This window comes from Erpetoichthys calabaricus, chromosome 11 (genome assembly GCF_900747795.2).
Source record: "Erpetoichthys calabaricus chromosome 11, fErpCal1.3, whole genome shotgun sequence".
Lineage (NCBI taxonomy): Eukaryota > Metazoa > Chordata > Cladistia > Polypteriformes > Polypteridae > Erpetoichthys > Erpetoichthys calabaricus.
The window spans coordinates 136812204-136829622 of record NC_041404.2 but is presented as its reverse complement, the minus strand read 5'-3'; the positions used below and the strand labels follow the sequence as shown (position 1 = coordinate 136829622).

At 45.9% G+C, this 17419-nt stretch overlaps 1 protein-coding gene across 2 annotated transcripts in view; it reads right to left on the bottom strand.

Annotated features, from left to right (window-relative positions):
- ift140 (intraflagellar transport 140 homolog (Chlamydomonas)) overlaps positions 1-17419 on the bottom strand; it is a 115483-nt gene that overhangs the window by 81343 nt on the left and 16721 nt on the right. For both annotated transcript variants that reach the window (XM_028814027.2, XM_028814026.2), the window contains exons 6-9: positions 12144-12319; positions 10086-10177; positions 5869-5975; positions 1526-1674 (exon numbers count right to left, since the gene is read on the bottom strand). In XM_028814027.2, the coding sequence (XP_028669860.1) occupies positions 1526-1674; positions 5869-5975; positions 10086-10177; positions 12144-12319 (524 nt within the window). The remainder of the gene's footprint in view (positions 1-1525; positions 1675-5868; positions 5976-10085; positions 10178-12143; positions 12320-17419) is intronic.

The following is a 17419-nucleotide window of genomic DNA, read 5'->3' as shown; positions in this document are numbered from 1 at the left end:
GAAACAAAAATCCAAAGAATTAAGAGGGGGTCCCATTTATCATATGACTGGGTGTGTGTATATTGTGTGTGTATATATAAATATATATAAAATCCAACATCTGTCTGTCTGTCCACTTTTCATGAGAGAACTACTTCACGGATGTAGATCGGGTTTTTTTCTATTATTTGCTTGAACATGCCGGTTGATTTTGCAACTTCGCTCATTGCACTAAGTATCTTAGTTTGCTTGCTTAGCGATTTATTTGCGTGAATCCAAGAGAGACAGGCAGCAGGCCAGGGGGAGTGGGGACCCCAGGAGTAGGGACTCCTCACTCACACTCCAGCCTCCGTTCGAGTCGCTCTACCTCTCGCCACGCGATACCCGTTTGTTCAGCAGACATTATCATCTAGAGATTGTTAAGGAGTAACATTTGCTGTTTTTGAGAGAAAGATCAGAGCTACGTGTGTTTTAGAGGGTAGCTGCTGATTTCCAAAGATATGACAGTCTTGTGCTCTTTTCCCCACATGGTGGACGCTCTCCCTTCAGAGCTGAACACCATCAGATCCTGTGCCAAAGTTTAACATTGGAAAGTACCGACCTTCTTAGCTAGCGTTGGGGGGCTAATCAGGTGTACTACCACGAGGGAACTACTTCACGGATTTAGATCAGGTGTTTTCTTCTATAATTTGCTTGAACATTCTGGTTGATTTTGCGACTTCTTTTATCGCACTAACAATCAGAGTTCGCTTGCAGGAGCGATATATTCACGCTAATCTGAGAGACAGAGGCTGTGAGCCGATGGGAGGGGGTAGCGTGACATCACTCACACGCCAGCCTCCGTTCGAGTCGCTCTACCTCTCGCCACATGTTGGAGCGCACCTCGCCTCCGCTTAGCTAGTGTTACCTGTTTGTTTATTGATTTTTTTAAATTTGTCCTGTTTCACTACTATGCGGGTGGCGCCGCGAGGGACAGCTAGTTAATAATACAACAGGGGAAAGTCGAGTAACACAGAACTCTACCAAGACAAAACTAATGCCCTGTCAATGAAGTTTGGCACAGGTGGACTACAACCAACCTCAAGGAGAAATCAAGCAAACAGGCTGGGCCTGAGCACGAAGTGGAGCCGCCACAGCCTAGGCTCAGAGTACATCTGGGAATGAGAGATTTCAGTTTTTAATTGTTAATAAAAGACATGCTGTCACTTTGTCATTATGGGTTAGGGAGTGTGGGCTGATGGACAGTAAGGGGTAAATGCATCAATTTAAAATGAAATACACAGCACAATAAAGTGTGCAGAAAGCAAGGGGGTCCAAACACTTTTCCAAACCCCCCTGTAGGGAGTCCCCATTCTTCTGACTGTGGTATGTCGATGGATGAGACCCGTTCCTCTCAATCGGTCATAAAGATCATCTTTGTATTTACAGATGTCCGACTGGGCCTGCTTCTTCTCATAGACACTCCGGATTTAGATTTGCTCCGTAACAAAATACCCAACCTGGTGACAGACGGGCAGGTGGAGAATAAAAACTACACATACTGTACCTTGAGCTGGATTATGTTTCCTTCGGTCTCCACTGGAGTCTGGAGAACCCACTGGCCCTTCCCCTCCAATTTCTGAATTCCATGACTAGAAAATCCAACCTTACGCCACATGGCAATACGCCCACGGCTGGTGCCAGCTGCAAGTATACCTGCCAAAAACATGTTAATGCCAGGTTTAAATAACACATGTTTAAGTCGGCTGCATTTCAACAGTACAATGTTTCAATGACTATAAGGAAATCCAACTTTGATAACAACCAGTTAACGCTGGAGCGATTTCTATTATCCTAATTTCCTGCAGCGTTGTTTGAAAGACGTTAGCAATCTCTAACCCAGCGGGAATTGAAGTGAATGAGAAGTTAAAATTCATGAAGAGAAACAATGGCTTCCAAACCTGCCCAGACGATGCAAACGATAGACAGGAGAAACACGAGAAACTACTGGCAAGCTGACTCATCAGACGGGGGTGACCATTTTTAATAAGACGACGGGAAGGAAGACCAGAAAAGCAAAAACCAGCGAGAGAGCAAATGTGGCGTAACGAGAGAGTCGAGCCGTAACCCGGTCTGATGGGATTTTGAGTCAATCTTCCTATTCAGGCTATTCGGCTGTTGTGCCTTCACTTTCTCTGCCTGTCTGGAAGTTTGCAGAATGGAAAGTGGATGTTGGCATCTCTGGAACCCACCGAAGGATCACTTTTCAAAAAAGTCCTGAATGCGTGTGTTTCGTTATGAACACTAAAGATCATCACCTGTAAGATTAACAAGGAAGCAGGATGGATTGTTATTCAAATTTTAAAGTGCCAAAGGGAGCCAGTGCCAGTTCAGGCAGCATCAGGTACAAGATGGTGACCGACTCAAACCTCTACACTATTCCTCTGCTTTGCTCTCTTCACTGGCTGTTAGGATTCAGTTGAAATCTCTTGTCGTAAGGCCCTGTTCTACGTGGCACCATCGCCACTCTCGTCCTACTGCCAAGAACACCTGCTTATGCATGCAAGCTATCGAATCAGCCAATCCCGTTGTAGCAGCACAACCCATCAAATCCTGCAGATTACAGGTCAGGAGTTTCAGTTCACGTTTACATCATACCCCAGAATGGGGAAAAACTTGACATCTGCGATTATGAGCATGGCATGGTCGTTGGTGCCAGACGGGCTGGTTTAAGAATTTCTGTAACTGAGATTTTCAAGCCCAGCAGTCTCTAGAGTCTAATGAGAATGGAGAAAAATACAACATCCAGCTGTGAGGACGGAAATGCCCTGCTGATGAGGAAGGTCAGAGGAGGAGGGACAGACTGGCTTGAGCTGGCAGGAAGGCTACGGTAACTTACAGGAGCATCTCAACAAATTAGAATATCATCGAAAATTTCATTTATTTCAGTAACTCAATTCAAAAAGTGAAACTCCTTTATTATATCAATTCATTAAACACAGAGTGATGTATTTCAAGCGTTTATTTCTTTTCATTTTGCTGATTATGGCTTACAGGTAATGAAAATCCAAAATTCAGTATCTCAGAAAATTAGAATATTGTGAAAAAGTTCAATATTGTAGCCTCCTGGTGTCCCACGCCACTCAGGTAATGAACCCAAAACACCTGCAAAGGGGTCCTGAGCCTTTAAATGGACTCTCAGTCTGCTTCAGTAGGCCACACAGGCGCATGCACGTGCGTTACTTTTCACGCTGACCGGGATTTATGGAGCGGAAGAACGTGGAAGCTGGCATTCGCACAGATTAATGCATCTGGATTTTTTTGTGCGTAAGCACATTTCCGCTTTTGTGCTTACGTCATGTTATAGTGTGAATTCTATGCACAGCGTTATGCATGAAGCCCCTGGTGTCCCATGCCACTCAGGTAATTAACCCAAAACACCTGCAAAGGTGTCCTGAGCCTCAAAATGGGCTCTCAGTCTGCTTCAGTAGGCCACACAACCATTGACAGTGGTCCAGAAGACAGTCATGGAGACCCTCCACAAGCCACAAAAGGTCACTGCTGAAGAAGCTGGCTGTTCACCGAGTGCTGTATCCAAGAAGATTAATGGGACAGCAGAAAAAGGGGCACAAGCATCAGGGATAAGCGCAGCCTTTAGAGGATTAGGAAGAATTTGGGGGAGATTCATAAGGAGTGAACTGCGGTGGGAGTCAGTGCTTCAAGAGCCACCACACACGGACGTATCGGGGACGTGGGCTACAACTGTCACAGCATTCCTTGTGTCAAGCCACTCCTGACCAAGAAGCTTCTTACCTGAGCTAAGGAGAACACGGACTGGACTGTTGCTCTGTGGTCCAAAGTCCTCTTTTCGGATCCATATGGAACTCAAGGTCCCAGAGTCTGGAGGAAGTGTGGAGGAGCACAGAATCCAAGTTGCTTGAGGTCCAGTGTGATGATTTGGGGAGCCATGTCACCTGCTGGTGTCGGTCCAATGTCTTTTATTTATCAAGTCAGTCCAAAGTCAGAGCTGCTGTCTACCAGGACATTGTAGCTTTATGGAGATGCTGATTTCATTTTCTGGCAGGACTTGGCACCTGCCCACACTGCCAAAAGTACCAATACCTAGTTTATTGACCGTAGTGTGTATCACTGGGCTTGACTGGCCAGCAAACTCACCTGACCTCAACCCCACAGAGAATCTATGAGGAAGAGGAAGATGAGAGACACCAGAGCCAACAATGAAGAAGAGCGGAACGCCACGGTCAAAGCATCCTGGGCTTCCATAACACCTCAGCAGTGCCACAGGCTGAGCGCCTCCATGCCAGTCATTCATGCAAAAGGAGCCCTGACCGAGTATTGAGTGCATACGTACACGGACAGACTTTTTAGTAGGCCAACATTTCTGTATTAAAAATCCTTTTTTTATTGGTTTTATGTAATATTCTGATTTTCTGAGATACTGAATTTTGGGTTTTCATTACCTGTAGGCCATTTTCAGCAAAAAGAGAAATAAATGCTTGAAATATATCACTCTGTGTGAAATGAATCTTTATAATACAGGAGTTTCTCTTTTTGAATTGAATTATTGAAATAAATGAACTTTTCAACGATATTCTAATTTATCGAGATGCACCTGTAGATAATAACTTTGTGTGAGCCTTTGTGAGCATTGAAGGATCTCCGAATGCACAACACGCTGAAGCTTGAGGCAGATGGGCTACAACAGCAGAACACCATGTCGGGCTTCACTCCCGTCGGCCAAGAGCAGAAAGTGTAGGCTGCAGTGGGCACAGGCTCATCAAAACTGGACAGGTGAGGACTGGAAAAACACGGCCTTATTTCTGCCAAGGCACACGGTTGGTAGGGTAAGAATTTGGCACCAACAGCATGAAGCCGTGTACCCAACCTGCCTTGTGGTGGTGTAATGGTGCGAGGGAATGTTTGCTTGGCACACTTTGTGCCCGTTGACCATCACTTGAATGCCACTGCCCATCTGATAATTGTTGCTGACCATGAGCATCCCCCAGTTCAGGGCCCCATCTTCTACTGCACCACGTCACATGCAAAAGGCGTCTCAAACTGGTTTTACGAACATGACAAAGAGTTCCGCGTTCTTCGCTGGCCTTCCCACTCGCCGGATCTTAATCCAGTAGAACACCATTGGGATGTGGTGGGATGGGAGACTGGAAGTATGAATGTGCAAATCTGCAAAAACCGCTCCAGTTATGACCAGGAATGTCAAGGAAATGCTTCCAACGTCTTGCGGAATCCATGCCACAAAGAACAGAGCGCCGTTCTGAGAGCAAATGGAGGCCTGGCTCACTATTAGTGCAGTGGTCCAGTGAGTGTGTGCTCACGAATGAAGCCCCTTCTCTCGAGATGCATTAAAATGAGAGCTCAGTTCTGGAACACACATCCCCTCACCGTCCCATCTAACTGGACGTGATCTTTCTGCGATGGATTTAGCAGCTTTTCCTCATCTACCTGATCCTTTACTACAATCCCCTTATGTGTTTTTTCCACAAAGATTCTCAAATCCTTTAACTTTGGATGGCCTCCCCAAGCATGTAGAGGTATTGGGTGTATCCTGATTTCTAAAATGGACTTGGACTGATGTTGTCCTAAATGCCGCTCCTTAGTACCAATATGGTGTCCCCCAGGCCATGCACATTATGCTAAAAGGTGACTTTCAAATTTGCCTACGATGAAGCTGCGCCCCATTCAGAGTTGTTGCCTGCCTGTGTCCGATGCCCACGTTAAAGCAGCTCAGAGTAACGACAGATGGATTTCCCCTTAACTGTCTGTACGCCATTTGTAGTCTTCATTGGTTTAGCATCTGTGTTTGCCCTTTTCAAACTACCACTGTGACCCCCACATGCATTTCGCAGACCCAACCAACGGCACGCTTACCTTTGGCAGAACAATAGGAAACACAGTTCAACGTCTCCCCTACTTCAAAGCCCAGATTTTCATCAAGAGACAGCACATAGTTTTCATCTCTCTCGAGGTCCCACAATCTACAAAACAATGTCAATAAAAAAAAAAAAGGGACGTCAAGTGACACTAATTTTTTTATTAGCCTATCTACATCAAGGGAGTGGCACAGTAACATGATGGTTGACATTCCTGCCTCATCGATCCAGTGTTAGGATTTGAATGCCACATCTGGATGTTATCCATGAGAGGTTTACATGTCCCCCCAAATCTGTGTGGGCTCGTCCTCAGTTCCACCATCCAACATCCCCAAAGCTATGCAGGACAGATGAACTGGAGATTCCAAACTTGTCCCACGTGAGTGCAGCTGCATACAAATGTGGGCCACACTCTCCCCTGACCCTAATCAAGGGCTGGCTCTGCTGGAATATGACTACACCATAAAACCCCCTGCCCACACCCTGCACAACTGGCACCCTGAATTGGATTAAGCAGGTGAAAGAAACCCACGGCACAAAGAACAGCGGCTGTTCAGAGAGCAAACGGAGGCCTGGATCACTATTTAGTGGAGCGGCCTGGCGAATTTGTGTTCACGCATGAAGCCTCTTCTCTCGAGATGCATTAAAACGACAGCTCAGTTCTGGAACACGCGTCCCCTCACCGCACCATCTGACTGAACGTGACCTTTCGACCACTCGCTTCTGCAACAGATTTAGAGGCTTTTCCTCATCTATCCGATCCTGCCATCCATGTCAAGGGTCATCCAGCCATTTCAAGTGGAAAGCCTGCTGCTCTAAACATCTCCAGCAGCATCCATTTTGCAGTCAAGTGATGTGGGCATCAGCGCCTCTAGTCGTCCAATGACTGGGGTGGGCACCGAAACAATTGTGAAGTTTTAGACCTTAAGTATAAATGCAATTCATTCTGCCACCATCTGTCTTGCCTTTTTAGTCTGCGTCTCCTAAGAAGTGTACGGGTCACGGGCATCCAAAAGAGGACGGGCAGCTGAAGGTTTAAAAAGACAAATGGTGGAGAAGGAATGGCGGCCCAGTAGTTAGTGCTGCAGCCTCAGGGGTCCAGCGGCCTGTGCTTGTTCATCGTCCATTTGGAATCTGAATGTTCTCCCGGGGTCTGCAGAGGCTTTCTTCCCACATCTCCAAAGACATGCAGGTTAGCTAAGTTGGCATGTTGAAGTGTTGGTTAGTGCATTAATGGGCACTGCCTTGTGTGCCATGCGCCTCACATGACCCTCAAGTGGATTATCGCATGGGTAAGAATGTTCTGTTGCAGGAAAACCACCTTTAGTGAGAGGTTCACACATTACAACAAAATGCTTCTCTTAGGTGCATAATCATGGCGTCTTGACAGTGTAGAACACAATTACATGAAATGCAGATTTATAAAACAGCATGCCTGCCCGTTGGTCTGTTCCCTACATAATCCTACAGCCTTTGACCGATCTGGACCAGATTTGCTCTCTAGGACCATACAGACAAGACAGACTACTTTGGAACTCAAAATTTGGCCCTGGGGGTCCCAGTGTTTGCTTTTTTTTCCCCTCGTGTCCTACAGTTTGTACATCAGTGCCACCTGTTGGCTCAGAGTAAGTGAAACATCTAAACAGATTGAAGCCAGACTGGCTGACAAAATGAGCAGAGCAGAACCTTACTTACCCGGCCCACACCATGGGTTGCGTCTACGGTGGGGCAAAAAAGTATTTAGTCAGCCACCAATTGTGCAAGTTCTCCCACTTAAAAAGATGAGAGAGGCCTATAATTTTCATCATAGGTTTACCTCAACTATGAGAGACAAAATGAGAAAAAAAAATCCAGAAAATCACATTGTCTGATTTTTGAAGAATTTATTTGCAAATTATGGTGGAAAAAAAGTATTTGGTCAATAACAAAAGTTCATCTCAATACTTTGTCATTGCCAACAAAGGGTATATAACAGAGGTCAAACGTTTTCTGTAAGTCTTCACAAGGTTTTCACACACTGTTGCTGGTATTTTGGCCCATTCCTCCATGCAGATCTCCTCTAGAGCAGTGATGTTTTGGGGCTGTCGCTGGGCAACACGGACCTTCAACTCCCTCCAAAGATTTTCTATGGGGTTGAGATGTGGAGACTGGCTAGGCCACTCCAGGATCTTGAAGTGCTTCTTACGAAGTCACTCCTTCGTTACCCGGGTGGTGTGTTTGGGATCATTGTCCTGCTGAAAGACCCAGCCACGTTTCATCTTCAATGCCCTTGCTGATGGAACGAGGTTTTCACTCCAAATCTGACGATACATGGCCCCATTCATTCTTTCCTTTACACGGATCAGTCTCCCTGGTCCCTTTGCAGAAAAACAGCCCCAAAGCATGATGTGTCCACCCCCATGCTTTACAGTAGGTATGGTGTTCTTTGGATGCAACTCAGCATTCTTTCTCCTCCAAACACGACGAGTAGAGTTTGTTTCATCTGACCATATGACATTCTCCCAATCCTCTTCTGGATCATCCAAATGCTCTCTAGCAAACTTCAGACGGGCCTGCACATGTACTGGCTTAAGCAGGGGGACACGTCTGGCATTGCAGGATTTGAGTCCCTGGCGGCGTAGTGTGTTACTGATGGTAGCCTTTGTTACTTTGGTCCCAGCTCTCTGCAGGTCATTCACTAGGTCCCCCCGTGTGGTTCTGGGATTTTTGCTCACCGTTCTTGTGATCATTTTGACCCCACGGGGTGAGATCTTGCGTGGAGCCCCAGATCGAGGGAGATTCATCAGTGGTCTTGTATGTCTTCCATTTTCTAATAATTGCTCCCACAGTTGATTTCTTCACACCAAGCTGCTTACTTATTGCAGATTCAGTCTTCCCAGCCTTGTGCAGGTCTACAATTTTGTTTCTGGTGTCCTTTGACAGCTCTTTGGTCTTGGCCATAGTGGAGTTTGGAGTGCGACTGTTTGAGGTTGTGGACAGGTGTCTTTTATATTGATAACGAGTTCAAACAGGTGCCATTAATACAGGTGACGAGTGGAGGACAGAGGAGCCTCTTACAGAAGAAGTTACATGTCTGTGAGAGCCAGAAATCTTGCTTGTTTGTAGGTGACCAAATACTTATTTTCCACCATTATTTGCAAATTAATTCTTTAAAAATCAGACAATGTGATTTTCTGGATTTTTTTTCTCATTTTGTCTCTTATAGTTGAGGTATACCTATGATGAAAATTACAGGCCTCTGCCATCTTTTTAAGTGGGAGAACTTGCACAATTGGTGGCTGACTAAATACTTTTTTGCCCCACTGTATCTACTGTGGCACAAGAAGGGGCATCGTGTGCCTTCTGTGAAAGATAAATGAACTGCTTGCAGGCTACTTAGGGTTAATAACCGACAAAGCCATTTTACTCTAACGGCAGGTTATCCACACAGGCGTCTGTCATAAGACCGGGTGCAGCAAGCTGACCGAGGACAATTTCCAGTTTCTCGTCTATCTGACACAGGAAAGATGACCTTTCCTTCTTAAGGTTTATCTGACAAGTAAAAAAAAAAAAAAATAAGAACAGATGGCCCATTGGTGTAATAAAATAAAATGCTTAAGTAAACGATACTATGTTTTTTTTTTTGATAAATAAGAGGAAGGGAGAGGAAGAAGAAATTATAAAAAGCCAATCGAAAAATGGAACTTTGCTCTTCTGCCTTGCAACGTAGAATCCAGGTACTCATCTGTGACTGAATAAAAATCTAACTGATTGAACTATTCCTGTCTTCCTCAGGGGGGGATTTCTTCCACACTTAGCAGGGGGACGTTGGGTGAGGCCTCACTGACACACAAAGGAGAATCAATGGCTTATTGTTTAACGCCTGCTTTGTCAGCTTTTCTTCATAATTTAAGCACTACAAACTGTCCATCTTGAAGTAGGATGACGTGTCAGACATGGCAGCGTTCATGCCAGGACTTACCGCAACTCTGGAATCCAATCAGACCCAAAAAGAGAAGTGACATTGATAGAGAGGCAGTGTGGGTGATGGATGGGACAGCTAGCGATAACAACAGGGACACCATTTAAAAAGCACAAAAATGTTTTCTTTCTTTCCTTAACCCTTTCTACTAATACACCCAGGCAACATATAGAAAAATATTATATTATTATATTATATATATATATATCTATATATATATATATATATAAAAACATTCGTTCACGTGTTGGTACCTGATCACCATTTCTCCAGAAGCCATAATGAGTAAGCCTTTCTCTGCCCAGGTGATGTCAGACGTCTGCCCGCCTTTCCCACTCAGTTTCACCTGTAAAGAGAGGGGCACATCAGTTCACGCACGACAAACTCAACTCTAACCCTTACACATCATTCGGTGGGGGTACTAAGGTGGGCTTTTAAGAGTAAAGAGTCTCATGCCCTGCCTCAGATCAGTACATCATGGGGAAAGGAAATGTGGCTGTTGTAATACGAACTGAAACCGCAGTGTGTGTGTCCGTCTCATCAGGACTTTAATGTGGGATCTTCTTTCCAACAGAGGTCTGAGGTCATTCCTGAAATTCTGGAATTTGTTTTCCAGATTATTTGAGAAGAAACCTCTGCACAAACACCATATGGACAAAAGTATTGGGATGCCTGCCTTTATACACACGTGAACTTTAAAGACATCCCAGTCTTAATGTGGAGTCGGCCCACCCTGTGCAGCACTAACAGCTTCAGCTCCTCTGGGAAGGCTTTTCCACGAGGTGTAGGGTTGTGTGTTGATGGGAATGTCTGACCAGGAGAGTATTGGTAAGGTCAGGCACTAATGTTGGATGAGAAGGCCTGGCTCGCTCGCAGTCTCCCAAAGGTGTTCAGTCAGGTTGAGGTCAGGGCTCTGTGCAGCCACACCAAACTCGCTCCTCCATGTCTTTATGGACTCTTGCTTTGTGCACTGGTGTGTGTGCCCAATTGTGTTACCATCCCCAAACTGTCCCCACAAAGTTGGGAGCATGAAATTGTCCAAAATGGCTTCGTATGCTGAAACATTAAGAGTTCATTTCACTGGAACTAATGGGCCGAGCCCAACCCCACACCATATTCCAAACTTTCCACTTGGCACAATGCAGTCAGGTGAGTCCTGTTCTCCTGGCCAGACCCGTCCATCGGATTGCCTGATTGTCACCTCAGAGGACACGTCTGCACTGCTCTAGAGTCCTGTAGCGGGTGGTGGGCTTTACACCACTGCATACGATGGTTTGCATTGCACTTGGTGATGTCAGGCTCTGCCATGGAGACCCATTCATCCCATGAAGCGCTCTTTCTACGCTGCACTTGAGCTTTTGGGGGTCTGTAGCTATTGACTCTGCAGAAAGTTGGCGACTTCTACCCACCTCAGCATGCCCTGTCCTCGGTCTGTGATTTGACGTGGCCTACCACTTCGTGGCTGAGTTGCTGTTGTTCCCAATGTCTTCCACTTTGTTAAAATATCACTAACAGCTGAACATGGAATATTTAGTAGCGAGGAAATGTCACGAATGGACTTACTGCACAGGTGGCATCCTATCATGGTACCAGGCTTGAATTCATGGAGTTTCTCCCGAGAGTGACCCATTCTGTCACAAATGTTTGTAGAAGCCATCTGCATGCCTGGGGGTTCGATGTTACACACCTGTGGCCATGGAAGTGAGTGGGCCACCTGAATTTAATGATTTGGGGGGGTTCCCAATACGTTTGGCAATATAGTGTACCTGTGGTCCTAGATGAGATTCCTTTTTGGCCGCTACAAAGGTTTGTGTGAGCTGAAGACGGGATCCTCACCCTCAGTGCGCTCGTCCTGCCTGATGGGAATTGTAGTCCCTGCATCGGAATTGTTTCCTAAGTTGCCCACCTCCCATTATAATCCCCCCTATTTTAAGTTTGAACAACGCACGTGCAAAATTTTGTGAAACTCACTTTATCCATTTACTTTTCTGTGATTACATGGTTTATGATTTACATATATAGATTTGTGTGCTTTAATAAATCAGCTAATCCCTTTTAATGTTACTTTACTCTTACATATTTTCTGGCCTCAGAGGTTCAGGTGGGGGGTCAACTTAGGGGTTTCACCGAGTTAGGGATGTTAAACGCAGGTCTGGGAGACGTTGGCAGACAAACGTGTTAAAGTCTCAGCACCAGGGACCTGGAAATGCAGGGTGATCCTCAAGTGTCCCGAGGTCACCTTTGCCTCCATATGTCTCATCCCTTAGAGATGGATAACCGAGTATGACTCCAGGCCCAGATCTTAAACCCACCTTCATCAGCTCCTGTGTTTCTCCCCCTGGTCCGACACTGTACTGCGACAAGAGCAGCGTCCGTGTAATCAACACCAGCACTTCCCGGCCCGCCAGGTAGAGGAGCTTCTGGATGGGACTGTCAGACTTCACTACTGCAAAGCTCTTCCCTTTCTCATCAAGGGAATGTACAGACCCTGCCGGAGGAGACACAAAGTAGGACATCATGGGTGAGAATCAATTAGGCTGCTGTGGAAGGAAAACACTGGACTTCCAGGATAATCTAAAATGATTACTGTTACCATGGCCATTAAGACGTCTAAATCAGCTGGAACGCCAGCTCAGCCGTGGGTTCTTTTACTTTTGCCACTTAACTGAAAAGGGCAAAATAGTTTCCTTGCTTATTAATAAAAGCCATTCAAAGATTTTCATGCTACATAAGCATTGAAATGCAGTATGAGGTCAGGTCAGGTTAGGGGGCATGCACTGGTACAGCACATTGCCACACCCACCATACGACGAAACAGCTCGGGGGTCCTGGTTGGCAACCCCCCCAGACAGACATGTGGTCCAGTCCCCCCCATCTATCTGCCATAGCCAGGTGTTACATGGGTGTCCCCCTTGGCTTAGTCCAGCCAATCGGGTCCTCAACAATCAGGATCACCTTTCGGGTAATCACGTCACATGGCCATAGTGCTGTAACTGACGCCCCCTCACAATGCAGGTCATGTGCCTCATTTGGGACTCTGTGAGCAACACAAAGTCACACCAGTGGTACCCAAGGACCCGCTGAAGAGACACACATGAAGGAGTCGACTCTTCATCTCGGGTCACTGGATAGCGGCCATGTCTCACAAGCAGGGAGCACCAGGACTCTAAAGACTTGGACCTTCATCCTTTTGCTGAGATATCAGGAGCGCCACACACCCCTGTAAAGTGACCTCATGACCCCCCCCCATGGTGGCCTTGCCTGTTCCATCCACTCGGGTCCTCAACAATGAGGGTCACCCTAAGGTAATCGCACCACATGGCTGTAGTGCTGTAACGGACGTCTCCTCACAGTGCAGGTCATGTACCTCATTCAGGACTCCGTAAACAGCACAAAGTCACACAAGTGGTACCCAAGGACACTCTGAAGTGACACACATGAAGGAGTCCAGTCTTGGTCTCAGGTCACCATGTCTCACAAACATGAAGCACCAGGACTCTAAAGACTTGGACCTTCGTCCTTTTGCTGAGATATCAGGGAGCGCCACACACCCCTGTAAAGTGACCTCATGACCCCCCAGTGCCATCCCAGTCCGTCTACCGACTTCACAAGAAGAGTCACCAGAGTCATGAATGTCACTGCCGAGGACAGTAAACCTCTCGACGAGGTCGACACTCAGATAGGCACACTGATGATGGCTGTGCCTAAGAGGTCATTAACACTAGAATTACCAGAGCCTACGAAAAAACTTATAGATCCGTCCCACCTTAAATCGCTTCTTAAATCCGTTTGCACCTCTCCGCACTGTATCTGATCATGTTCTGCTCTGACGTCCCACGTGTGGAGAGAAGAGCACATGACCGTGATGTCTCCGCCAATGAGCAGCTATCCTCTAAAACACACGTACCACTAATCTCTCGCTTAAAAACGTCAAACGTTAGTCCTTAACGATCTCTTGATGATGATAATATCTGCTGAACAAACAGGTAGCTAAGCGGTGGCAAAGTGCGCTCCAACATGTGGCGAGAGTAAGAGTGACTTGAACAGAGGCCGATACGTGAGTGAGGAGGGCCCTGCAACCTCTCCCTTGGATTTGTTAAAATAAATCAGTACCACAAGTGAACTCTGATACTTCACGTAAATCCTAATATAGTGGAGCACTTTAAAAAACTGCTAAAAACGCCATATTGTACCAGGGCTTTCTCAAAATGTCATTGTAGTGTAACCCTGATATTCTGAATATGCATTCATTTATCATTTTTATCATATCTTCACAATCCGTACTAACCCCGACTTTCTCTGCTGTTCTTTTTCCGGTTTTCTGTGGTGGCGATCTGCCACCTGATGAGGGCACCAGCCAGTCCCTACATTGATGGACTAAAGGTCATAGGTCCATATGACCATCATCATCACCCAGTTCTTCCACATGGAGCCTGAAAACCCTGAGAACTGATCGAGATCGATGTTAGGTAGAATGCCTAGTGGGGGCTGGGGCTGGGGCTGGGGCTGGGCGGGTGGTCTTGTGGGTTATGAACCCCTGCAGATTTTGTGTTTTTTTTTTTTCCTCCAGCCGTCTGGAGTTTTCTGTAATTTTTTGTCCTCCTGGCCATTGGACCTTACTTTATTTTTTGTTAACTATACGTCCATCCATCCATTTTCCAACCCACTGAATCCGAACACAGGGTCACGGGGGTCTGCTAGAGCCAATCCCAGCCAACACAGGGCACAAGGCAGGAACCAATCCCGGGCAGGGTGCCAACCCACCGCAGGACACACACAAACACACCAAGCACACACTAGGGCCAATTTAGGATCGCCAATTCACCTAACCTGCATGTCTTTGGACTGTGGGAGGAAACCCACTCAGACATGGGGAGAACATGCAAACTCCACGCAGGGAGGACCCGGGAAGTGAATCCAGACGGGTCTCCTAACTGCGAGGCAGCAGCGCTAACACTGCGCCACCATGCCGCCCTTTTTGTTAACTAGTATTGCCTAATTTTATTTTTATATTTTTTCTTTCTTCATTCTGTAAAGCACTTTGAGCTCCAAAATTTGTATGAAAACGTGCGACAGAAATAAATAACGTTGTTGTTGTTGAGAAAAACTCAACTGGAGTGTTCAAGCAAATTATAGAAATAAACCCGATCCAAATCCGTCAAGTAGTACTCTCGTGAAAAGCAGAGAGACATACAGATGGACATTAGTTTTTATATTATATATATATATATATATATATATATATATATATATAGTGGCAGACGGCCAGGGATCTTGCCCCACCGGGATGCCTGGATCAAGGAAGCCCCAGGAGAGGGGCAATATCCCCCCTGGACGCAAAAGGGCAGCCCCCCTGATTTCCATCAAGGGCCTGCGGGGGTCCGTGGCCCAACCAAGGGGCTGCCTGGATGGTTCCTGAGCCCTGGAGAACAGCACTTCCGCCACACCAGGAAATGCTGCCGGAAGACCATCATCAAGCACCTGGAGCACATCCGGGGCATGATAAAAGGGGCCGCCTCACTCCCTTCGAGGAGCTGGAGTCAGGAGGAAGAAGACGGAGCTTGTGAGAGAGGAGTGGAGGCGGCCGAGGAGAGGAAAAAGGACTGAGTAACTGTGTGAGTTGGCGGAACCACTGTAAATAATAGTTTTGGACATTGGGGTCATGTCTGTCTGTGGTCGGGCTAGCTTGTTACTATATATATGTTGTCACATGTGCGAGCAGGAGGCAGCTGAAGGGCTTAACTAATGGTAATACCACATCTGACCAGGGGCAGCGGGGTGCACTGACTGTCTTTCTCAGTTCCCTGCGGACCTTTAACGAGAAATCTTGCCCGGTTGCGGTACCTCAGAAGATGTCACTTCCAGGTCCGTCCCCTTCAATGACGTTACTTGCTATATGGGCCTTTAAAGCCGCCATCTTACCACCAAGGAATCAGTTCTGTTTTGGACTCAGTATTGTGAACATCTCTGTCAATTTCAAAACCTTTTGCAGCCAGGGATATTATACGGGTGGCTGCCCCAAACCATTTTATGATGTCTGGTCTGTGGTTTTATCACTAATATATATATATATATATATATATATATATATATATATATATATATATATATATATATATATATATATACATACATACATATATACATATATACATATATACATATATACACACACACACGAGGTGTGATCAAAAAATACGGTGAATGTTTTAAATAAGAAACGTTTATTGTAGTAAAAGATTTACAACTACTAGCCCCCCTCAAAATACTCTCCTCCTCCACTTCGAATGCACTTCTCCCTACGCTCCAGCCACTTTGCAAAGCAGTTCTGGAAGTTTCCTTTCGAGAGTGTCTTTAGTTGGGCTGTCGTGGCTGCCTGGATGTCCTCAACGGATTGAAATTGTTTGCATTTCATGGTCCTTTTCAATTTAGGGAACAGCCAGAAGTCGCACGGTGCCAGATCCGGCGAATTAGGTGGATGCGAACACAGCGTAATGTTTTTATTCGACAGAAATTGTCGTACTAGAAGGGATGTGTGACGAGAAGCGTTGTCACGATGAAGAATGAAACTGCTTCAAAATTTTCCTCGGTTATTGATGTTGAAGGACGTCCTGATCTTTTCCAATCTTCAACCGAGTCAGATCCATTACGGAATTGATCAAACCACTTGTAAACAGTCTTACTTGTCAGTGCAGTGTCACCGATTTTAACATCTGATGGGTTTCCTGAGCTTTTTAGCAATTTGAAACAAAATTTCATGTTAATGCGTTGCTCAATATCCATTACTAACGACAAACTTGAAAAACACACTTGAACTGGACAGTGGCTCACAAACGACTGACAGCATCAAACGAGTGGAAACTTGGCACAAACTCGGCTCTAGGATGGACCTGTCAGAACTGGCACTGAATTGTTTTGCATTGCTCTTGGATGGCGCTCTGCATCAACATTCACCATACTTTCTGATCACACCTCGTATCTCTATATCTCTATATATACACTAGCTGTCCCCCACGGCTCCGCCCACATAGTAGTGAAACAGGACAAACTTTAAAAATCAATAAACAGGTAACACTAGCTAAGCGGAGGGAAGATGCACTCCAACATGTGGTGAGAAGTAGAGTGACAGAGGCTGGTGCGTGAGTGAGGAGGACCCCGCCCAGCTCCCTATTCCTGAGGTCCCGCCTCTCCCTCCCCTCGGCCTGCCCCCCCTCTCAGATTCACACGAATATGTCGCTCCTGTAAGTGAACTCTGATACTTAGCACGATGAGAGAAGTCACAAAATCAACCGGAATGTTCAAGTAAATTATAGAAAAGAAAAGAAAAAAACCCGAACTAAAGCTGTTAAGTAGTTTTCTTGTGAAAAGCGGACAGACAGGCATTGGACTGTACATATAGATAGACCAGGGGTTCTCAATGTCGGTCCTGGGGGCCCACTGTGGCTGCAGGTTTTTGTTCCAACCAGCTTCTATTTTTAATTGGAGTCCTGGGCTAATTAAGTGAACTGTTATTTGTCAAATTCTGTGTTTTGGGAAAAATGTACAAATTAGATAGATAGATAGATAGATAGATAGATAGATAGATAGA